Raw genomic sequence first — 25864 nt, forward strand, 5'->3', positions numbered from 1 at the left:
TCCTGCCCTGTGGCATTTTAACCTCGAATAAGCCTGATGGATACGGCACATATTGTTCCCCCAATCAGGAGGCAAACCAACACTCATTTCAGGAAGTTAACCACCCTCACGAGAGTTCTGTGTGGAACATTCACGCAGGTGGTATAAATATATGCCTACCACCTGTGCGAATATTCCACACAAACTCTCGTGAGGCTGTTTTGCCCTGGGCTGTTCCTAAAATAACCAGGTATATCCTAATACCCGCCACCACACGGTTAAGTACATAAATCAGGCGCAACCTGATAGTGTGAACGCATCGGAGGCGAGCCGAGTCAGACCGAGTGAGGCCAGTGGTGTAACCAAGTACATTTACTCAAGTACTGTCCAATTTCCAATAGCCTACTTTTACTTAGCTACTCAACTAAATCTCAGATCCAAACATTGTAGCCTACTTTTACTCCACTACATTTATTTGAAAACTTTACTAGTTTACTTATTTTGATTACAAAACATAGGCCTATAAACACTTCATCCCTACCGGTATAGGCTATAGGCTACATAGCAATTACATACATATACAGCTACATATTTGAAAATAACTGATGTACAAGCTCACAATGCATCGTGAGCTTGTAGATCTGTTATTTTCAAATTATTTTTATACATTTGAAAACTTGAAATAGGACATTCTGCATAATGAGTACTTTTACTTTTGACACTTTAAGTAGGGCCTACATTTTCACACTCAATACTTTTGTACTTTTACTCAAGTCAATTTTGAATTCCAGACTTTTACTTGTAACAGAGTACTTATACATTGCAGTATTGATACTTTTACTTAAAGTAAAACCGCTAACCAGTGGTGTAAAGTACATTTACTTAAGCACTGTACTTAAGTGCAATGTTGCGGTATTTGTATTTTCCAATTTCCAATACATTTACTTCTACTCCACTACATCTCAGATCCAAATATTGTACTTTTACTCCACTACATTTATTTGAATACTTTAGTTACTAGTTACTTTGCAGATATAAATTATAATATAAAAAAAAATACTCCATGGACGAATTAACCCTCACGAGGGCCCCTGGCCAATATATTTTTTAGGGTCCCCCCCCCACCCTCCACCATAACCCCCCCCCCCTCCCCTCCCTCCAGAAGCGCACTACCCAGCTCGGATTTTAAGCCATGATGATCATCTGTGGGCCAAGAAAGCACCTGTAGACAACAGAGGAGAGGCCCACACATTTGATTTTTAATTAAAGTAGCCTACATTTCATTTTAGTAAATTGTCAATGACCACGCGGCCAAGTTCCTCCAAGGGGCCCTGAGAGCCAAGGGCCCCTGGCAACGGCCCCACCGGCCCAATGGTTAATCCAGCCCGCAATACTTTCAGGCTTTTTGAATTCTGGACTTGTAACGGGGTATTTCTAAATTGTTGCTGTATTGATACTTTTACTTAAAGTATAAAATGTGGAGTCATTTTTTCACACCACTGATCATCGTGTGAGAGCATCGAAGGCGAGCCGATGCAGACTGAGTGAGTGAGTGTGAGGCGCACACACATGCAATGATGCACACATACTCGCACCGCCGCGGCTCGTAGCTGCTGCTATTGCAGCAGCAGGTGCAGCGGAGGAGGAGGCGAGAGAGAGAGAGAGAGAGAGAGAGAGAGAGAGAGAGAGAGAGAGAGAGAGAGAGAGACTCCACGGACGGACGGACGCCGCCGCGGTTATTCTGTTCCAAGGAAGGAACGATGGCTTGAGATCTGACAGAAAAACGGATCGCGTCGATCGATCGACTTGATGCGTTCATCGATAGCTAGAATGTCTGTCTCCGTGTTATCGTCTCATGCCTGTCCGTCTCGCAGCGAATTGCTGCAGTGCTGTTTTTTCCAGGTGTTGTGGTGGTGGTGAGCGTGTGTGCGTGTGTGTGTGTGTGTGTGTGTGTGTGTGTGACTGTGTGTGTGTGTGTGTGTGACTGTGTGTGTGTGTGTGTGTGTGTGCGCGCGCGCGCGTGCGTGTGCGCGCGTGTGTATGTATGGTGGTGTATATGGTGGTTGAAAGCCTGGTGTAATTTTTTTCGTACGGATTGACTAAACCGAGACACGGGAGTCTGATGTCACATGTGCTTCATTGGAGGAGACGGGGCATACATCTGCAAGCTGGATCTAGTGGAGGATGCTGCGGCAAGTGATCCACAGAGGGCTCAAGGCTTCGTTCTACTGGCTCGGCTTGTTCGTTAGCAGGCACCCCGTGTTCTTCCTCACCGTGCCCGCGGTGCTCACCATCATCTTCGGCTCCACCGTGCTGAGCCGCTTCAGGCCGGAGACGGACCTCGAGAGCCTGGTCGCGCCGACCCACAGCCTCGCCAAGATCGAGCGCAGCCTCGCCAACAGCCTGTTCCCCGTCGACCAGTCCAAGCACAAGCTCTACTCGGACCTGCACACGCCGGGCAGGTACGGCCGGCTCATATTGCTGGCCCGGTCCGGCGGGAACGTCCTGGAGCTGGCCGAGCAGGTCCTGCGGGTCCACAGGCAGGTGCTGGACCTGCACGTCAACTACAAGGGCTTCAACTACACGTTCGCGCACCTCTGCGTGCTGAGCTACCGGGACAAGCGATGCCTGCTGGACGACATCGTCACCATCTTCGAGGACATAAGGTCGGCCGTGCTCTCCAACAGCACTTTTCATAAGGTGCCCGTGAGCTATCCAAACACCACGTTAAAGGTGAGAATGGAAGTTTGTTTTTTTACTGACCTTTTTCTAGCCCACTAGTGAGCACACTCTCAGATTTCAGTGTAGACCTGTAGCGTTCATATAGTCCCGGCGAATCTGAGCGAAACCTAGTTATATAGAGATGCTGCGATCTAGATTTGATTACCGATATGGCAGAATCAATAATATGGATCCGATTCCGATCTGATACAGATAACGATCCAATATAGCACATATTTGATATATGTATGAAATATGATATATAAATATTAAATAATAACTAGGCTACCATAAAATAATAAATAAAAAAATAATTTTTTGCTGCCATCCGATCTACGTTTTTTGTCTAATATCAGGCCCATATGATATCCGATTGGATTGGTGGCATCCCTAAACCGAATTGCCTTGATTAACATGTGACAGTCAGTGCAGCATGTCTTGCCTAGGCTACAGAGCCCAGGCAGGCTGACCAACCGAACGCCTTGGAGGAGGCTGCCATAATTTCTGAATGAATCCAGCAGTGTGCTTGTATTCGCTCAGTCTGCAGATTGCTACATAGCCTATATCAGACGGCAAGCAAGGGGGAAACCCTCTCTCGATTTCACAGACAGCCTGCTTAGCAGTTTTGGGGCTCGCTAGTTGGTTGGTTCAGATGACTTGACTAGCAGTTAACCCTCTGCTGCCAGCGCTGTGTGTGTGTGTGTGTGTGTGTGTGTGTGTGTGTGTGTGTGAGGGGGGGGGGGGGGGGGGGGGGGTTGGAGAGTGAGAGAGAGGCAGGGAGTGAGGGGGACATCCTCTAGCAGCTCACTGGTTCCCAAACACTGGGTTGGGACCCATTTGTGTGAACACATTTTTATGGGTCCCTTTGTTTTTGGTTTCCTACATTTATTTATTTTTATTATCTAAAATATACACAAAAAAATAAACATTCCCAAAAAAGCAACACATTTAAAAAAAAAAAGAAATCAGTAATTTCATGAAGAAATCAAATCAAAATCTAAGAAATTAGATTCCCTAAATTAGAACACATATTTAAGAAGTAGCCTAGTGAAAACAGCTGATCTACAAGCTCACAACGCAGCCCGAAGCGCCACGTTGTGAGCTTGTAGATTTGCTGGTTTCACTATTATGGGTCCCAGGCAAACGTCTAATTTCTCTTTTGGGTCTCGACCTGAAAAGTTTGGGAACCACTGCTCCAGGCCAGCTTCCCCCCTCCCCTGATAGTTTCTTAAGTTTATTTTCACCATTGCATTAAAATCTCTTGTTTTTGTTTTTCTTGCAGTGTCCCCCACCCTCTCTCCCTCCCTTAGCTGCACATATAGAATGACATAGCCAGCTAATAAGACTGGCAGAGAGACCTGCTGCATCCTGCCAGAATCTTATCTCCCTCCCTCCCTCTCTCTCTGTAGCCATACTAGCCAATCATAGCCTCAGCGTGATGTGACTGCAAGCAGCCATATCAATCAATCAACCAATGGCTGCTGCACACACAACCTTGTTAAATGCAACCTAATAGCAGCAAATGTTTGCAATGAAACATGTCAACATGTCACATAGGCTACATACATTGAGCCCGTAGGCTCTGGGCCTTCGCACGCATCCGATTGCATCTACTCTGCAGATGTAGCTTTGCAATTTCACAGTCTCTCTCCAGGTGTTTGAGAACATGCTGACACTCTGTAGTAGCAAGTAAGTTCTCTATAGCAGGGGTCTTCAACAGGGGGTCCGGGACCCCTAAGGGGTCCTCAGAGTTACTACAGGGGGTCCTCCAAATCTTTAAGTGATAGAAACTTTCCTGTTTTATATTAACCACTTGAACCTTAGCGTCCATATTCTGCGAACTTTAGCCAAAAATAGCAGATCTACAAGCTCACAACGCCTCATGCTGTGAGGCGTTGTGAGCTTGTAGATCTTGTTAAACTGGCCGAGAGGTTGTGATTTGTTGATAATAAATTATGACGCTTGCATTGTGTTAAGGGAGGTGGAAAAGTACAATATGAAACGGCAAATCACTGGCAGAATTGTACTGCATAACTGCAACACACAAGTACATACACGCTCACTCGACAACCTGGCTGAGGCTACACAACACTGAGTAATTTAAATTGTGGGGCATGTGTCACATGTGCTCAATCTCCTCCAGTAATAGCACACACACGCGCACGTGTACAGTAACAGAAATTAGCTAGGCCACATTCAATGCACCCTGGCCACAATATGCCTTCCGGTTGGTTCCAAGATTTCTAGCGGAGGTGCTGCGTTTAACGGAAGTTACGTCATGCGGTGCGGGTCTGTTTACATTCCCCAACGAAACAAATATTTTAAATAAAAATAGACAATCTACATGCCCTCAATGCATCACATTGCGATGAGTTGTGAGCTTGTATATTTTCGCCATGTTCATCCCCAGAATAGAATAGTGTTGTGTAGAATAGTGTTACTGCTTATAACATAGGTCTTCAACAGGGGATCCGGGACCCCTGGGGGGTCCTTAGAGTTACTATGGGGACTTTTTTTGTTAACATTAATCACTTGAACCCTACAGTAGTATCACTATTCTTTCCTATTTAAGAAGAGGTTTTGTATAGAGGGAAAAAAGAGCAGACCAAGTACAGAACTAAATGTCTTAGTTTACTACCCCAACAATTACATAAAACACTGATGACAGTGCTGTCAAACAAGTCCATGAAGCCATCTATAAAATCTATGAAAAAGTTTAATCTGCAACACAATTGTATACAGTATGTAGTGGGGGTCCCTGCTTCATCTCTCTCTCAGCTAAGGGGTCCGTGGTTGAAGACCCCAGGCTTATAACGATGACTGTACGCATATAGATCATAATCAGTATATGAATTGGACAAGTGCAAAACTGCCAGTCAGCTTCACATTGCATTTAGTGTACAAATACTGTTGTTTACATGTGTACACTCATGCCACCTGATGCAATCTTGTGTATAGGGATGGGACAATATGAAAATGTCATATCACGATTATTGTGACAAAATAAATCGCAATGTACGATATTATCGCGATAATCAGAATCCATTATCCTGGGGCAGAACATTTGACAAAAAATGTGCAGATCTACAAGCTCATAACGCGTCGCAATACGACGCATTGTGAGCTTGTAGATTGGCTATTTGATATTGAGTGAAAAAATACTGTATCAAGTATGTATATTACCTTTGACCAATTATAGAGGGTTTAAGTGGTACCAGATATACAGCTCGGCAAATAAAAGATGAATTGATCCCAGTGCATGACGGAGGACAATATCACGATAAATTAAATCTCCACGATACGATTATCGTGAGTGTTTTTTATCACGATAAACGATAATATCGCTTATCGTCCCATCCCTAATATTCACATCTTTGCATTGACTTTGTATGGAATCACGTTGCACAAAGATATCCTTGCCTTTGGTGTGAACACACCTCTAGGGTAAATGAACACAGCATACTGTGTAGCCTTCTGTGGGATAATCTAAGAAAACATAAGAAAAGATGTTATGATTATGTTATGATTATCCCAGAGACATTATCTAATCTGACCATTCCTACTTACTGTACCAAATGTATTGTACAAGTACATGCAAGATAAAGTAGCCTATATACATATACATTTGATATAGAAATGGATATAAAGTATTGCAAAATCATATTATCAGTGTTGAAGCAATAGCCACAGTAACACCACAGTTATTGAGTAAACAGCCAGATAGCTATATCTATAGTTCTGTGACCTTGCGCTTCCTTTTATAAACAAAAGCAAGATGGTACACGGAACAAATCACAACATATCAGGTTTTGTTTACGTCTGGGAAGCAGACCTAGCGGAATGAGTCAAGCCAAACTCTTTTATGTAACATCTTTATCACTAGCGAGAACAACAACAACCTCGTACTTGTGTAAAGTGTAAAAAAAAGTTCCCCAATTTACTACTTTGGTAACACTGCAAATCCAGCGCTCTGGTGGGATCACGGTAATCCTGAGTTTTTGGATCAAACTGATGCCAATCCTATGTTTTTGCTTTGAACATTGGCCGGCAGTGGCTCACGGGTAGAGTGCACGTTCACGTGCACTCTAAATTCAGATCAATTGCTCCAGCCACTGAGGGGAACCAGACATATCCCAGACATACAGTACAGACAGACATCTCCTTGTTTATATGTAGGATACATGTGTGCAAAGTAGGGCTGTCACAATTATGACATAATCGTCTATCGCAATTATTTGAGGTAATCACAATTATTTTGCATAATCGTCATAATCGTTTCCATGTTGAGAAATGTTAAGTTAGTTACAAACACAAAAGTAGTGGAAATAGCAGATCTACAAGCTCACAATGCGACGCGATGCAACGCGTTGAGAGCTTATAGATTGGCTATTTCCACTATCAATGTAATTTTTTAAGTATAAAATATGTCAGTAATGTCTTTGTATATTTAAGCTATGTGTCATAATTGCCATGTGCAACTTCAAAGCCTGAAAGCCAAACAGAAATGTAAATGTCAACGACAAATACACAATTAAATCGTTAATCGCAATTATTTGAGTGACAATTAATCGTCTTGTAAAATGTCATAATCGTGACAGCCCTAGTCCAAAGTACTGTATGATATAGGCATTCAGCCTATTACACACACACACCTGACATCAGCTTCTCCTCAGCACAAATTGTAAAATAGAATTTCTCACTTGGAAATGAACTAGCTTTGTGCTGTATCTCTCTAGTACCATAGCAACCAGACTGCATCCTTATGGTGCCATGACTACCTCGAGGACAGAGAGGAACTCTCTGGCTAGAATCGCCTGCTGACTAAGAAAACCTTTTCAACTAAGACAATCTGACCTCGGAGAGCCAATGGAAAACATCCTCTGACTCCCTCAACAGTTAGAGTTGCAGAGCCCTTGAGCTAGGGAAGTATACTCCAGAAGTCTTAAGTGGAGCTGCATGGTTCCAAGTGTGGAGGTGTGTGGATACTCACAAGTCTCTAAAATCCGCACTCCTGTCCTTGCTAAAACTAAAACTTTTCCACAGAATTTGCACCATTTAGCATTTTCTTCAAAACACACTGTTAGTTACTACTCCTACAGATTTTGTCACACACACACACACACACACACACACACACACACACACACACACACACACACACACACACACACACACACACACACACACACACACACACACACACACACACACACACACACACACACACACACACACACACACACACACACACACACACACACACACACACACGCACTTATGTCCTTAACGGTTGGCCAAAGAGTCCAATCCTGGAGCCACATGTTCTATTGCAGGTAGGGCATGTGTAGGTTGTAGTGGTGGTAGTGGTAGCCAGAGTCTTTGTTGCTGTTTTCTGGCAGTCCTGTCCTCCTCCAGCCTCCGAGTTGCTTCGTGACAGCTCTGCCGCCATGAGTCACGGTCACCAGCAGCTGATCTTACACTTCCTCGATGAGGTCTTCAGCTGGTCCTTGTACCGCTTCTTTGGCCTTCCTGCCAGGTGCCGACCATGGCCATACAGCTACTCTGCAGGGCAGTCGGGCTTGGGGCATCTGGATCACATGTCCGAGCCAGCGCAGTTGGTGCTGGGTGATCATGGCCTCAATACTCCTGCAGTTGGTCTTGGCAAGTATTTCAGTGTGTCTTAAGCACATGATCACGCCAGGTGAGGCCAAGGATGCGCTGCAGGCATCCCAATATGGAAGCGCTCCAGCTAGGGCTGTCACGATTATGACATTTTACATGACGATTAATTGTCACTCAAATAATTGCGATTAACGATTTAATTGTGTTTTTGTCGTTGACAATTACATTTCTGTTTGGCTTTTAGGCTTTGAAGTTGCACATGGTAGGTATGACACATAACCTAAATATACAAAGAAATTACTGACATATTTGACTTAACTTTATACTTAAAAAAGTACATTGATAGTGGAAATAGCCGATCGCAACGCGTTGTGAGATTGTAGATCAGCTATTTTCACTGTTTTTGACTTTTTCTTTTTTTAAATAAATGAACATTTTTCAACATGGAAACGATTATGACAATTTTGAAAAATAATCGCGATTATGTCAAATAATCGCGATTAGACGATTATGTAATAATTGTGACAGCCCTAGCTCCAGCGCCTTGATATGACGGCTGTATGTGGTCCATGTTCACAGCTGAGTAGGAGGGTGGTGATGCACACAGCCTGGTAGACAGCAACTTTGGTATGTAGGTTGTTGTTCTGGAAGACCCAGAGCCGTAGTCTCCCAAAGGCAGCTGAGGCCTGCTTGATCCGGTTTTGGATTTCACTGTCAATGCTGCAGTCTTCAGTAACCTCGCCTACCAGGCTTTCTGAGAGAAAGCCTGGTGTTCGTTCACAACAGGCCGTTTGGTTTTCGCCTAAAGCGCGGAAACCACCAGAAGAAGCGGCGTCGCTTTGATTTGGTTCCCTCCGTTTGTTTCCCCAATCCTTATTAAAATGCTCGAGTAGCCTAGTGTAGTCTTGCCAGTCGCCAAAAGTTGGACTAAAAGATGCATATACCAAACACATTTTTCAAAAGCAAAACTACTCTGCATCAAGGAGTTTATTAGGTAGGCCCTAAAAGCGTGTCCTTGAGCGCAGGGGAATAGTTTGGGTTAAAACTGATAGTGTGGTACGATGTGTAATTCCGTAGGATTTTTGTGCTAAAATTGTTTTTTTTGCAGATCCTGGTTCTATAGAGTCCAAACAATGAGAAAATAATGGGTGTCAACTTTTCCGGACCCCCACCCCCTTTCTGGGGGTCATCTAGTTTGGGACCTCCCAGAACAGTACGCCAGCCAGTTAATGTCCAATTTTCTTAATATTAGGGTTGTTTTGTAGGTTTTAAAACTTTCTGAGTTCATTTATTACACCTTTGAAGCAGCCAGAATAAGCTTTCTGCCTTTTGGTTGGGGTTTTTCCTCACCTGGGACCCCCCAGACGGTCCCCTGTGCCTATCTCAGTAATCGCTCTGCTCCTGCTCCAGAAAAATGTCATATTAGATCATAATTGAATACATGTTTTTGTAGCTGGGCTTTGAAAACAAAAATGAGTAGTAGCAAATACCAGGGGTCTTCCACAGGGGCTTCGGGACCCCTAGGGGGTCCTCAGAGTTACTACACAGTGTACTTCTAATGATTTTTTTTAGCTGAACTTAATTTTTTTACTGCTTTGGCTTTTATAGGGACCAAACTGTCAACAAATCATGGGTGTCAGATTTTCCTGACCACTGCCCCTTTTCTGGGGGGGTCATCTATTTTAGGACCTCGCAGAACAGTATGCCAGCCAGTTAATGTCCAGTTTTCATAATATTAGAGCTGTTTTGAAGGTTTTAAAAGTCCATATATTGCACTTTTGAAGCAGCCAGAATAACCTTTCTGACTTTTGGTGGGGTTCTTTCCTCACCTGCATGGGACCCCTGGAATGACCCCTGAGCCTATCTCAGTACTCATTACAGTCCTTGCCAGAACAGTGTCAAATTAGATCAAAATTGAAGCATAAACGCTTTTTTTGTTGCTGGGCTCTGACAACACAAATGAGCAGCTAATACCAGGGGTCTTCCACAGGGGTCTGGGACCCCAAGGTGTCCTCAGAGTTACTACAGGGGGCCAGCCAAATCTCTGGTCACCCCAACCTTCCAGTCAGCCAAGACATCTGATTGGAAAATACCCTCCACTCTCTGAATTCCATCCATTTTCTTCTACTGGTGGAAGCTCAGGGCAATTTGTCAGGTATCATTTATACTGCATTGTGACATTGTGGCATGGAGGATATGTGGTAGCAGTGCAGCTCCAAGTTCTTTGACTGAAGTCCCATCCCATTACCCTGCATTATCACAGATGCAGGGTTGTTGGACCAAAGTGTTCCAATGACTCCAATGTTGATGGAAATAAGTAAGCTTTGCCCAGCCCGGAGACTCATAGGGCAGGACATAGGGCTGTTTCTGTGAGGCAGCTTGATGTACAAGTACCCCTGGACAGTGGACATGATAATAGTTTGTCACAGGGACATACCCCAATCCAGCCATTGATGCTGAGGTCATACATTCTGATTCAAGGTGTGTGTGTGTGTGTGTGTGTGTGTGTGTGTGTGTGTGTGTGTGTGTGTGTGTGTGTGTGTGTGTGTGTGTGTGTGTGTGTGTGTGTGTGTGTGTGTGTGTGGGGACATGTACTCCATATATGGAGTTCCCTGATGTCTTCAATATTAAGCCCATATCTAACAGGACTTCATATGGGAATGCCCATATGGAGGCCACATACCACACTAACAGAATCCATATGGCCAAGACAGCCCATAGCTGTGTGGCTGGTTCTACAGACAGGGATCTCCATGTATGGGCATAAAAGGGTATGATGTCAGTTGTCATAGACATCATAGGACTTTCACATAACAAATAACTGAGTATGCATGTTTGGGCTCTCACAGCATATCTCCATATACAGTACATGGATCTCCATATATGGGTACCAGGGGTCTCCATATATGGGTAACAGGTCACATATACATCACTGACCAAAGAATTGGCGCCATGAGGCATCTTACTACTAAATAATACTGAGAATACTAATAAACCATCAAGTACACTACATACACCCAGGATACATAAAACTAACAGTTTCTAATATTATTCAAAAATAGATCGCAAATTGCAGAACTGGTTGCAAGAATAGGGCCAAAACTGAAACGGCCGTTTGGCTGGCCCCCTGTACACCTTGGGGTCCCGGACCCTGTGGAAGACCCCTGGTATTAGCTACTCATTTTTGTTGTCAGGTACAGAGCCCAGGTACAGGTACAAAAGCTTTTATGCTTCAATTATGATCTAATTTGACACTGTTCTGAAGCAGGAGCAGAGCAAGGACTGTACTGAGATAGGCTCAGGGGTCATTTCGGGGGTCCCAGGTGAGGAAAGACCCCCACCAAAAGTCATAAAGGTTATTCTGGCTGCTTCAAAAGTGCAGTATATGAACTTAGAATGTTTTAAAACCTTCAAAACAACTCTAATATTATGAAAATTAACTGGCTGGCATACTGTTCTGCGAGGTCCTAAAATAGATGACCCCCCAGAAAGGGGGCAGGGGTCAGGAAAATCTGACACCCATAATTTTCTGACAGTTTGGTCCCTATAAAAGCCAAAGCAGTAAAAAATACATTTTAGCAAAGAAATCCTTAGAAGTACACTTCGTATCACACTTGGTAGTAACTCTGAGGACCCCCAGGGGTCCCGAACCCCCTGTTGAAGGCCCCTGGTATTTGTTACTACTTATTTTTGTTTTCAGAAAAAAACTTAATTATGATCTAATATGACATTGTTCTGGAGCAGGAGCAGAGCGAGTACTGAGATAGGCTCAGGGGTCCATCTGGGGGGTCCCAGGTGAGGAAAGACCCCAACCAAAAGTCAGAAAGCTTATTCTGGCTGCTTCAAAAGTGCAATAAATGAACTCAGAATGTTTTAAAACCTACAAAACAACCCTAATATTAAGAAAATTGGACATTAACTGGCTGGCATACTGTTCTGGGAGGTCCCAAACTAGATGACCCCCAGACAGGGGGTGGGGGTCCGGAAAAGTTGACACCCATCATTTTCTCATAGTTTGGACTCTAAAGAACCAGAATCTGCAAAAAAAACAATTTTAGCACAAAAATCCTACGGGAGCTGTTTTTTGGACGCATCGTACCACACTATGAATCTGGTTTGATCTTTCCGGCAAATTGTAGTCCTTTGAGTACTACAACATGACGTTTTGTGGTTTCCGCTCCAGACCGGTTACAAGCCCGAAAAGTTAAGTGATCCCAGACTAAGTCTTCAGAGAGGATACTGCCCAGGTACTTGAAGGATGGAGTTATAGTTAGTGCCTTGTGGTCAATGGTGAAGACAGGCAGGTTTACATTATCTCTGGAGACGTGTGAAGTGAGCGGTGCTATTTACGTCCCGCAAAGCTTGGCCAATGTGACCCTGGGCGTACAGCATACTTTGAGCACTTTGTGCCAAGATGTAGGCCAAGATGTAGGCCACGCTTAAGAGCCCGGACATTTTTGGGGGCGTACAACAAACTTTGAGCACTTTGTGCCAAGATGTAGTCCAGATGTAGCCCACTCTTCAGTAGCGCCCAGGATTGCAGTTTAGGCAATTGGCACTGGGTGAAAGATAGGTTACAAAATCGTGGGATAAACTTTTTGATTTAAAAAAATAAACCTGTTTGTGGGTTTTATAAATATTTAACCAATGAAAAGTATTAACACAAGTTTGTGACTAAATAACAACCACAATGGATGGAACACAATCTGTTTATTTTTATCGATTTCTTTTGGACATACACGTAATACTGTACCTTCTGTAATGTAATGAATGAATGTAACGCAATAGGTTGAAATTGACCCTTGGCCACGAACCGATGCACCAAAAACCGCAGCTTAATTAGTTGGGTTTTGTGGGGTGGAAGAGAGGCAAGGTTGTATATCTCGGGAGGAGAGGTTGGCAATGGCTTTATGCAAAGTCTTGCAGAGAGGAGCATAGACGTACTGTACAACAGACGGTTATGTAATAGACAGGGCATACTGTGATCGAATAATAGAAAATTATGGCGTGACATTTTTCTCCCACCGTGAGGCAGAGGTGAGCTTGATGTGCTGTACAGCATTGGTGGAAATATAAGTAAACGTATCGCTGAACTCAGAATTAATAAGTACTTACAGTACCAAAAGTAAAAAATCTAAATGTTTGAAAATAGCAGATCTACAAGCTCACAACGCGTCACAATACGACGCATTGTGAGCTTTTAGATCGGCTATCTTCAAATAGCCACAGTATGAAATGAGGCTAAAGTGGTTTATGTATGTTTAATAAAATTATAATTTGTAACTGGTAACTAGTGGAGTAAAAGTACAATTTGCATCCGAGATGTGGTGGCCTACTTGTGGTGGAAATTGGAAATACGCAAGTGAAGTGCAAATACCTCAAAATTTCACAAAAGTGCATTACATTAAGTAAATGTACTTCACACCACTGCTGTGCAGAACGGCACGAGTGGGGAAAGCAGTGCAACATAAGGATCTCTCCTAATGGACATTTGTTATAAACAACAGCGACAGTGGCTTTTGAACCATGTTCACAAGCTAGGTCATAGAAAATGAATTGGCTTTTGGCAAAGGGCTGCTCAATCTGCTTGAGCTGTGAATGTAGAGTAGGACTGTCCCCAAAGCAACGGGCCTGTGATGGTCAGCATGAATTTATATTAAGAGATTAGGCCACGCTATCTGTATTAGATTAATTACATGATGCTGGCACTATCACGTTTTACAGCGCTACGGCTCTCATTACATTCACGAGAGGTTCGTAAAGATGGATTTCCTAGATTGAATTGATTAAGTTCTCGGCTAGTTTCGCTTGTTGTATGTGGCATGGGAATGTCAGCCCAAGGTCATTGTACGTTTTATGTGACACCCTCCATTCACTTTAATAATCATAAAACCATGAAGTAGAGTGGGTTGTTGGTGAGCTACCAGAGACAGTGGGGGAAATCTCGCTCTTTCGAACGACCATTTCGACAAAAGAGCGTCAGGAGGGTTAGCGACTCACCCCACGGAGGTTAGGGTTAGGGTAAGGGTTAGGTTTGGGTGTCGAAAAGATGACACATAGAAACAGCGAAGCGCTCCCGAGACAGTCGATACCCACAAACGGGTCTATGACAGTTTAAATGCAGACAAATACCAGATGAATGAGAGCATGCATGGACCAGGCAGAGGGACTGGTTGATAACTTCACAGAATACAACCTCGGTCAGTTTCACATTCATTGACTGTGGAAGGGTTGAGATTTCACATGCTGAAATCGTTATACAGTAGGTCTGTATAATACAGTAAGTGTTGGCGAGAGAGTTGTTCACGTTGATTGAGTTTAAAACTGGAATATTGTGGGGCGTCCAGTGGCCTACTGGTCTAAGCGCATACCATATAGGCATTGATGCCTGGCGGCGTCGCCGGTTCGATTCCCGATCTCTCCCCATCTCTCCCCCTGTTTCCTGTCAGTCTACTGTACTATCCAATAAAGGCATAAAAGCCCAAAAAAAAAAAAAAAAAAAATGGAATATTGTGTTCTTAAATATTTTGATCGGGTTAACAACACAGAATTTGGGTTTTAGTGACAAATCGATTGAAAATAAGTAGTTCTCCAAAAAGTATCCACAACAAAAATGTATATAATACATATCACAGGTTTTAAGGCCCATTCCCACTGGGCCAGATAACAGATAAAAAAAAATCTTTCTCCAGATATTTTTCCATTCATAGATGGTAGATACAGATAAAAAACATATCTGCCACATATAAAAGAAATATCTGTGGCAGATATATATTTTTTTTATCTGTATCTACCATCCACTTTGAATGGAAAGATATCTGGAGAAAGAGATTTTTTTATCTGTTATCTGGCCCAGTGGGAATGGGCCTTTATTCTGATACCTTATGTTGCCGGTTGTAGTTTACTTTGGAAACCTACAGTATCTGTGCCTTCACTGAAAGTGCATCTGGATAAGAGCACATCAGACGGCCTTTATTAAATGGAGAGAGGGCAGTCCACTTGCCTTTGTATTTTTCCTTCATTGATTTTGGCCACGGGGAAGCTTAGCGGGAGTAAGCATAGAGGAGGCGCGGGGGAACAAGACTCAATCCCTGGCCAAGGGAGATGTTCATGGGTCCGCTAGTGTCCCTCCGTACTGCCTGCTCTAAGAATACTTGCCCCTCCTGCCAGCAGATCTATCTTTTCTGGAGACAGCTCAATCGGTGTCATTTCTCCCCTCTTCACATATCACTCAACTTTACAGAGAATTGATCTGCCCACAGCACACACAACACACACCCACTCCCACTGTCCGCACAGCATGTACTGTATGAAGCAAACTCATGCACAGCACCACCATAACCACAGTAATAGACACGCAAACACAAACACACAGTGGCTACAGAATGTTTTTTAAGCTGCGGGTGAAGCAAAATAAATCCCACCCAGTGTGAAGTGAGCGGTGCCTTTGGTGGTCACTTGTTACTTGTGCCAGCAGAGCACGCAAGTACTGTGTTCGGCTGTGTAGGTTGGTACAGTAGGTAGGTAGGTAGGTACAGTAGCTGATGTCTACACACACATAGATGGCCTACTTGTGCACAAGGCGGAAGTTGGCACCTCGATAGAGTGCAGTTCTTGTTATAGTTATAGTGCTCAGTGCGAATGGCCCTTTAGGCTGTTCAACAGTGCCACTTGAAAGTGGGTCACCCAGTGGTATTGCAGGCCATGCTGCAAACATGAACACACTCGGTCAAGCATTGGAGAGCTGAGGCACCGCTGAAAACCAGCGTGAGGCATCAGTGGCCTTATCAGTGTCTGCAAACACACATTAACCTACAGTATGTGCTGAGCCTGTATGTGGCCACTGACTAAAGCACCAATATTTTCAATTTACAATGCAGCGCTGTATCTTAATAAGATGTAATCACAGGAATTCATGTGAAGTGGTCGACGTAGCAGATCAATTTGAAATTTGTGTAATTACACAAGCAAAACATGAGCCCAAGCATTTTCAGTTCCCCCAAGCAATTAGCGTGCGATTATACTACACAAACAAGCAAACATGAATAGTGTGTGAGCAGTCAAATTCCCAGCACAGCGTTGCCTTGGCTTTTGTCAGAGACATACAGTGTACGTACTTTGTGCAAAATGAAAATGTATTACTCAACTTCAAAATATGAAAATATTGCAGCAGTATGGTTTGCTGTGTTGCACATACAGTACTGTATACTAGGGGTGTAACGATATAGTAACTATCGAAATATCGTTTTTAACTTAAAAAATTGAAGTATATCGAAATGAAAACAGCTAAAATCGAATCGTATCGTTTTATTTTGTATCGTATCGGCAGTGCAAAGAATCGATTGTATCGATACTACCTACTTGTGCATTGTATTTAGCATTTTTAAGAAGAAAATGTTAAAAGGAGGGGTTTAATTACTTTTACTTTCCATATAGTTACACTGGTCTATCGATAAATGTGTGTAATCTCTGGGTTCATGTCAAGGTGCAGATTTGTCAATATACTATGTATATAATGTCCATATATTTGGCAGATAATCACTGTGTTTACTTATTTATATCCATAATAATACATGTTTCCCTTAAAAACCTGCACTATCCACACCTTTCACGCAGATTAAATTTCTTTGCTAAATAGTTACTATGTTGATTTTAAATAATTAAATCGAATCATATCGTATCGCCATGAATGAACCAATATCGTCCATGTATCGTATCGTCAACCATGTATCGTGATATGTACTGTATATGTATGGAATCGCTATTAAAATGTATCGTACACCCCTACTGTATTAACACACCCACTTTTCCCCAGTAAGCTTGTTGGGAAACATGTGGATATACCGTAAGCTCTCAAAAAGAGCCAATATACAAATTATCCTCTTTGCGGCCATGCAGGGAATTATCTATCTCCTTTATCTCAAAGGTTGTGTCACTGTTAAGTTTAAATGGTAGTTTCACCCGTTTAACCACTGCTGCTTAAAGGGTAAGTTCAGTGTTTTTATGACCTATACATCATTTGCTAGCTGTGAACCAGAATGATGAGGTGCTAACTTTCCCTGTTCCAGGGACGTGCAGAGAAAGTTAGAGAGGCAGGGGCTGATTTATTATTTTTTATTTCTTTTATGTGGCAATTCCCAAGTGGTATGCGCCTGGAACATTAGGCCAGCGGGCGCCCCAGGGGCTGAACTTTCTAAAAGGGCCTTTTGGTGAACATATCGAAAATAGCAGACCTCCAAGTGGGAGCTTGGAGGTCAGCTATTTTCGATGCTTGATTTCTACACAGAGGGAGCAATTATTTCAACATAAGATGCTGCATTCAAGTTCAGGACAGTTTGGACAAGGCAATTCTCTTGAATTTTGACTTCAGGTATATGGCATGGAAAGAGGGCATTTGCATTTCTCTCACCATAGTAAAAACTGCATTCATGGTCTGGAGCGGACACTTTTTTTACAGACGGATAAAAGGGCAGGGGCTCAAGCCCCCTGTGATGTCTATGTGTGTGCACGTGCCTGCCCTGTTCCATCCAACAGAGCGTATAAAGGACTCCGTCAGCATTCCCAGACAACCCGCTATAACCCCGCCTCCTCTCTCTCTCCCCTCCGCACCACAGGACGGCCGCGTGTCTTTCATCGGCCACCAGCTGGGAGGCGTGTCCTTCTCGCCCAACAGCCGCGACCAGCAGGTGAAGTTTGCGCGAGCCGTCCAGATCACCTACTACCTCCGCAACCATGGGCCCGTGGTGCAGGACGTCATCGCAGAGCGCTGGGAGAACGAGTTCTGCGCGCTGGCCAGCCGGCTGTCCCGGCCCGCCGCCTCGGGCAGGGGGGACACCGCGGGAGGGGGCACCCCGCAGGTAGGGCTGTCACCATTATGACATTTTACATGACGATGAGTTGTCACTCAAATAACAGATTATTAGATTAACGATTCAATTGTGTTTTTGTCGTTGACAATTACATTTCCGTTTGGCCTTTAGGCTTTGAAGTTGCACATGGTAGATATGACACATAACCTAAATATACAAAGAAATTACTGGCTTATTTGACAACTTTATACATAAAAAAGAACATAGTGGATAGTGGAAATAGACACGTTGTGAGCTTGTAGATCTGCTATTTCTCCACTATTATTTTTAAATATGTGAAACATTTTCAACATGGAAGCGATTATGACGATTACGAGAAACAATCGCGATCGCGTCAAATAATCGCGATCAGACGATCACGTAATAACTGTGACAGCCCTACCCGCAGGGGCCCGGCGGCGCGGCCGCCGCCGCCGCGTCGACCAGCGTGGACCAGCTCCACGTCCAGTCGCTCACCTCCTTCAGCCTGTGGCGGGACTTCCACCAGACGGGCGTGCTGGCCAAGGGCGAGGTGCTGGTCAGCCTGGTGCTGGTGCTCCTGGCGGCCACCGTGTCCAGCTCCATGCGGGACTGCCTGAGGGGGAAGCCCTTCCTGGGACTGCTGGGCGTGCTCACCATCTGCATCGCCAACGTGACCGCCTGCGGCATCTTCGTCATCTCCGACGGGAAGTTCAACTCCACGCTGCTGGGCGTCCCCTTCTTCGCCATGGGTGAGTGGGATGATGATGGGTCAGTGTGTGGTATAGGAGGGAAGCGTGTGTGGGTTTTCCCCAACTGGTCTGAGCACAACGGTGGGGGGGTGTGAGATGTAAGAGAGCGTTTGTTTTCGGTGGAGACGACGGAGGCGCACCGTCTCAAGCGGACTTGAGCCACGTGAGACACCACCGAGTGAGCTGAAGTGAGCGAGTCGCCGTGTTGAGCGTTGCGAAGGTCGCTTGAGCCGACGCTGTGTTATGTAGGGACAGATAGGGACAGATTTCCCCCCCCCCCCCCCCCCGACTTTCGGTACCTCTGCGCGGTCAAAGTGAACACAGCGGAGCGTTCCCTACCTCCGGTTCAGCTCAGAACTGTTGGCAAACGAAAGGTCGCAGGTGGGAAGGGGTTCTCTGTGTGTGTGTGTCTGTATACGTGTGTGTGTGTGTGTTTGTGTGTGTTCATGCGTACGTATAGTATTTGTTTGTGTGTGTGACAAAGCGATTGAGTGGTGTGCACACAGGTGACAGATCAATAGGGAGGGAGTGTGTGTCTATGTGGGTTTTTCTATGCCTTTGTGTGTGGTACTGTACGTTATGGACGTGTGTGCGCACGCACGTGTGTGTGTGTGTGTGTGTGTGTGTGCGCGTGTGCGTGTGCGTGTGTGTGTTGTGTAGCGGTTTCTGGTTGGTTAAGGGTCTTATCAGGAGCGGCCACTCGGAGAAGGCTGATTGGGGGGAAGGATTAGTAGAATTGCAGTGGGTTTTTTCCATGTAGCAGGGGACAGAGGGAATGCCAACAGCAGTGTGTTTGTGTGAGTCCGTGCGTGTGTGTGTGCGCGCATGAGCGCACATTGTGGGGTCTGTATATCTGCGTCTTTTGTTTGTGTGTGCGCTCGAGTTTAGTATGCGTTTGTTCCTCTGTGAGATGAGGGTGTACGTGTGTGTGTGTGTGTGTGTGTGTGTGTGTGTGTGTGTGTGCGCACACTGCCTTACGCTGCCAATCTTGAGCTTTTTTATTTTTCTGTTATTTCTGCTTTGTGCATGCATTCAATTTTGAATTTATCAAGGCTTCCCTGCATTTTATTGAGATGCAGGTGATGTTATTGCCGGTGGGACCGGGTGGATTTGATAATAGATGACATGCCAGCCGTGATTTGGAGAACTGAAGGTTATCAGAACCCCAAAGTGGAAGCCCAAAACAGAGAAAATGCTCGTAAATGGAATAATTTATCAAGTCAAGAACAAAATGCATAGGACAAAAACACCAGAAAACCTTTATCTGCAGTCAAGCTTTGTAGCACAGGGATAAAAAGGTAATAAACTTAAAGTGCTGTTTCGATGTACTGTGCCTTTCAGTTTGGCATTTTGGAATTGACTAGTACTTAGGTGTCCAATAGTTATATTGTTAGAATATATATTGTTAGAATATAACTAGTTGTTCAAGTATTACGAATAAAGTCTTAACTCATTTTGTGCCCGCGATTTTCGGTCGCAATGATGTCCAGAGTGCCTCACGCAGGCTCCATCCGCTTGCACTCTCTTATTTTGAAAGCCAGAAGTGCCACAGCGTGATCACTTCCGGTCTGACGTCATCGGGTCGTGCGCCGGAACCGATCATTGTTTACGTGGTGCCATGCTGGATTGCAATGGAGCGTTTATACATGTGTTATATAAGCGAGCATCTGCCTCCATCTTCGCTTCTAAAGTGTTGTTTTGAGATAATGGACATTAAAGATGAGATCGGCCGTCCACCTCAATGTTATGGGATGACTATTGTGTGCTCGTGGAGCCGTGATGATGACAAATCAGCGCGGATTTTCGTCTCCGGACATCCGGCCATTCTACTCGGTAATGTACTCAACGTTACAGTAATTTATTACTTTTTGCGCGACATCACGCATTCGGCACTGTAAGTACTCTAGTACTTATTGCGTGACATCACGCAAACGGCACTAGATGAGTTAATTTATAGATGCTGAAAGATCGTATCTCCAAGTTTAAAATGTGTACGTTTTTTTCTCTCCGTAAAGTAAAGCCCTGCCTCATCATACAAGACTGTCGCATAAAACTAGTGAAAATAGCAGATCTACAAGCACACAACGCCTTTGTGCGCATACTGCGCAAGCAACGTTGTGTGCTTGTAGATCGTCTATTTTCACTATTTTAAATCATTTTTTTAATGATAAATACAAAACTACAAGGTTTCCACCCGACAACAACGATTTACAAAACATTAGGCCTTTAACGCATCATGCTTTCCCATTACCAGGAAAGCATCTGTGTGATTTTAGATTTGAGCTATATACAGTGTACAGTAAACAAAGTTGTTCAGAAAACTTGGTTTACATTGGTTTAGAATAAGGATGTGAAAAATCGACTCATGCTCACCGTGACTCAAAAAGTATGAGTTGAAAAATCGCTTGTTCAAAAACGTTATAAGCGTTAATGTTTTCCAAATGTGAGAGGATCGGTGTGTGTGTCTGTGTCGGAGACGTCATAGTGATGAATTGTAATGTTAAGACATTTGATGTAACTGTGCCGTATGTAGATAAACAAGATTTATGGAAAATATATGTGTGGGACTACTTTGTCTACGACCCTGTAGAAAAAAGTAAATGTGCGTGAAAAGTTACAGTTATTAATGTAAACTAACGTTTGGCATTTTATTTCGCTCTGTATGGTAATCACAGCTATGGATCGAGCAATGTTAATGCTTAGTGCTGTACAAGATTAAAATCGTTTTTTGCACCCCACACACCTGACATCTGGCTTTGTCTGGGACGCAAAGCGTGATCTGATCTGGACTACAACTGGTCTAAAATCTTGGCACAAAGAACTCAAAGTTTGTTATAAGCCCAGGGTCACATTGGCCAAGCTTTGAGGGACGCTTAATGAAATTAACTCAAAAATAGCACGGCTTCTTTTAAATAAGCATACTCTGAGAGCACTGGATGGGATGGCAGTTCCCCATTTCGATGATTGGTGTTCAGAATGTACAGGATGTTCCATGTATATTTTTTTTATTATTAAAATGTATTCCTAATTTCCTATAATCACTTATATCAAAATTGTATAATTTGGTTCTATAATTAATAACTAGAATGTGTAGCTGGGTTGTGAGTTTGATAGGAAAGTAAAGTAGTACTGTAATAATTTAGCTTTTTAATTATTCTTATTTGTCCATAGAAGAGCTAAAGTAACTATTACGATGATTCATAATTTCACAGCTCAGTGGAGATGGAAGATATTACCCTCAGCAGGGATTGGATTCAGCTTACCAAAAAAACAAACACGGTGCCACAAATTGCTTGTCCACATTCATCAAATACTTAAAAGCTTAACTAGGGACAAAAGTTGGAAATTAGCAGTAAATGCCATGTTCAGCAGCGCATCATTTTCATGTTCCGACAGTTGAACTGCAACTAATTTATATTAAATTGCATCGGCCCTGCTGAAGGAATAGAAAAAGAAATGTATTTTCACCTCGACACAGGCTCCCACATCAAAAGTTTCTTACTTTTTTCTAACAGTGATTTATTGAGATTAGAACAGTCATTCTACAGCAGGGTTCCCCAATTAGTTTTCCCCAAGGGCCGAATTATGTCTAGGGTACCAAGCCGAGGGCCACAACATTGCAGGGGACGACGGTGGCGTTCCCGCTACTCCAGCGAAAGTTCAGATATCGTCGTTGACGGGTGAAAATCTTGTATGTCCAAAACCGTTCATGTTGCATTTATCATTTTAAAAATGATTTAAACTAGTGAAAACAGCCGATCTACGTGTGCTTGTAGATCTGCTGTTTTCACTACTTTTGTGAGACGGCCTTGAATGATGAAGCAGGGCTTTACTTTGCGAAAGAACGTACACATTTGGAGATACGAGGTTTCCACCTGACAACGACGATATACTAGTGTTGTTGCTGCTCTTATACCACCATTATTACTGGGGTTGGTGTGGGCCTGACAGTAGCCCCCCGTGGGCCGCAAATGGCCCGCAGGCTGCCTATTGGGGAACCCTGTTCTACTGTATTGGAAAAAGTTATTGTTAGTCGAGAAAGGTCAGGCGGCATAAAAATACACTTGTGCCAGTCAATACAGTGGGTGGATGAAACATCTGTCTAAGTCAATCAATAAATAGGTGGTTGAAACATCTGTCCACGTAAGGTCATGGTTGATTGGATGTGTTCAGCTCAGGCCAATATTCACTGTTATTGATGTTTATCATCACATTCATAGTCCTGTTTTGACTTTAATTACAGATCCGTTTTGAATCTCATTCAAGATGAACGTCCAGACGGTACACATTGTAAACTTAATGAGGACACTACAATATGTATCTGAAAACATAGGTTAGAAATAAGCCATGTACCGGTAGTAGCAAACATGCTTAGCTGTCCGTCCGAGACCTGATGAAGACCCGCTAGGGTCGAAACGTTGTTTCTCCTCAATAAAATTGTCGCTGGAGCTACAGAACGCTTAGCTGTCCGTCCGAAACCTGATGAAGACCCGCTAGGGTCGAAACGTTGTTTCTCCTCAATAAAATTGTCGCTGAAGCTACAGAACTATGGTGTGTATTTTTTGGTTCAGCACCTGAAACATTTTTTGGAGATGTGCGTGCTTCCCTCTCTGCTCTAGCTGTCCGTCTTTCTCGCCTGTGTAAACAAACTGCCCTGCTGCACACGGGCGCTGTGACTGAGATTATATTGTCCCTTAGCCTAAAGGGGTGGGACCTTCTGATTGATTGATACCAGGTTGAGGCTTTTTAGACGGAACCTTCAAAATAAAATGAACAAAAAAGCCATTGCAGCCAGACTCCTGAGTCCATGATTTCTGATAAGCTGTAACCAGCTCTTTGTTCGCCTAGGTTACATGTGTGAGTTAGAATATACCGTACTGTATACTATAGACAGTACAAAATTGCATTAACAAGACTACGAGTACAAAAGCCCCCACCCAACCAGACTAAGGGCAGATGCATGTACTCCACTTTTAGAGATACATTTATTTTGGTTTGGCTCTGTCTAAACTACAATATGAGGTCATTCAGAGATTCGCGTCATAAATTCGGCTCTAAAAGTGGAGTATGCGTCGACCCTAAAATCCAACAATTGAGCCTAAAAATGTTGATGATTGGGACAAAGTGTTGGACGGAAGGACAGACAGACCCACAGAGTGAATGACATACCTGCCGCTGATTGTTCTAACACACTGGATACAATCAGATTCAAATAATAGACAGATGTAGACGTGTTATGTGCCCTCTCAAGACACAGGGATATCCCTCAGTGATTTCGTGTTGTGACAGTGGCAGGACATTTTCAGTCCTGTGAGAGGCTCATGGTACAGTGTAGCTGCTTGGTCAGAGCTGAAAATAACCATATCTCCTGTAATAAATTACCGGTAAAAGTCATCCTCTTGGACAACCGCACCAACTCGTTCTCATACACCGAGTGTCGTCCTCAATATCTCCCTCTCTCCCCCTCTCTCTCTTTCATTTCCTCACCCTGTCAACTCTGTCCCTTTCCACCTTCCTCCTTCTCCATCTTTCTGTCTCCTAAGCGTAGTCTTTATGTTTATCACCCTACCATCTCTCTCTCTCTCTCGCTCCCCTCCTTCCATCCCCTCCTTGCTTGCTTCCTCAGCAGCAGCAGGTCTTCTATTTGCAGTCCAGTATATCTTATGCTTGCTTCTCCGTGTGCTGCTGAGGTCATCGGATCCCCAGGGGGAAACGTCTGAATTGCCAGTGCCGCAGGCTAGCCGACATAACTAAGGCTTAACTAAAGCTCAGGTATGGGAGGCGAGAAGGACTGAGGAAATGGGGATGTGAAAAGTAAAGAAACTTAACTGAAGGTCGTTGTTGCACACTTCAAAGTGTCTTGGCGACAGGTGCACAGGGGAATAGGATAGAGCATACGCAAAAATAGAGTGGTACGGCATACCGACTTGAACTTAAATAAATATGGATTAAAATCTGGAGCACAATGACTGCCACACATAGTCTCTCACCCGTAGGTGCCAGGCAATCTGCTACATCAATCAGACAAACCCATCACCAAAACAATTGGAGAAAACCCCAATAAAGTAAGCGAATCCAGGGTAATTTCCATCAATCCAGAGAAATAAATGTCTCATCGTCAAAAACAACAATGTTTTCACCTACACTTTCAGTTCATAATTGTAGCGTCCGTCATGTAAGTGATTGATAACGTGCTATTTTACAAATTCATTTTTTAAACTTGATGAACCTGGGCACGTTTTATTTCTATAAAAACAAAGGCAAACCAGGGTGAAGGCAGTGGGTAGAGAGCATTACATATTCAACATCCTTGTTGAATTTGCATTTCATTGCTTGCTTGCAATGAAATTCAGACAGTTCCATTACCAAAGTCTAGTGAATTATACACCCAAGCAGACTCTGGAAGTCTGCATGAAAGTGCACTTAAAAGCCCCTTTTGCAGACTTGATGAATTGCAGAATTGGGCAGCAACTTTGGGATTCAGCCTAAGTGACATTTTAACAGGAGGCAGAAGGGCTGCTCTGCCACCTGGAAGTGTGGGAGGATAAGAGGGTGATAAGGAGAGGTTGAGTCAGAGACAAAAGGAGAAATAATGTGATGTATACAAGGAGAAGGAAGGGTAGAAGAATGAGAAAGTGAGAGAATAGCTCTCTGGACTAGTGGAGGGGACGGGAAGGGGAGACGCAGGGTGCAAGGCAAGGTTATTTGTCTAGCACATTTCAACAACAAGGCAATTCAAAGTGCTTTACACAAAACATTAAGCACATTAAATACAGATAAAGAATATGAGGATAAAATTACAGTACAGCCCAAGAAATGAATCAAAGACCTCAATAAAAGGCAGCGGTCGACAGAAAAGTGTTCGGCTTTGATTTAAAATAACCCAGTTGTAACAGACCTGCAGTTTTCTGGGAGTTTGTTCAAGGTATGTGGTACGTAAAATTCAACACTGCTTCAAGGGAT

General features: G+C 43.7%; 1 protein-coding gene across 1 annotated transcript in view; it reads left to right on the forward strand.

Moving 5' to 3' along the window:
- Positions 1–2163: 2163 nt before the first annotated feature.
- Positions 2164–25864, forward strand: part of ptchd4 (patched domain containing 4) — a gene marked incomplete at both ends in the record, with an annotated part of 73590 nt that continues 49889 nt past the window's right edge. The window contains 3 exons of the mRNA XM_080744202.1: positions 2164–2712; positions 17937–18179; positions 18580–18901. Coding sequence (XP_080600328.1) covers positions 2164–2712; positions 17937–18179; positions 18580–18901 — 1114 coding nt within the window. The remainder of the gene's footprint in view (positions 2713–17936; positions 18180–18579; positions 18902–25864) is intronic.

This window comes from Nannobrachium achirus, assembly GCF_963921795.1.
Source record: "Nannobrachium achirus genome assembly, chromosome: 16".
Taxonomy (NCBI): domain Eukaryota; kingdom Metazoa; phylum Chordata; class Actinopteri; order Myctophiformes; family Myctophidae; genus Nannobrachium; species Nannobrachium achirus.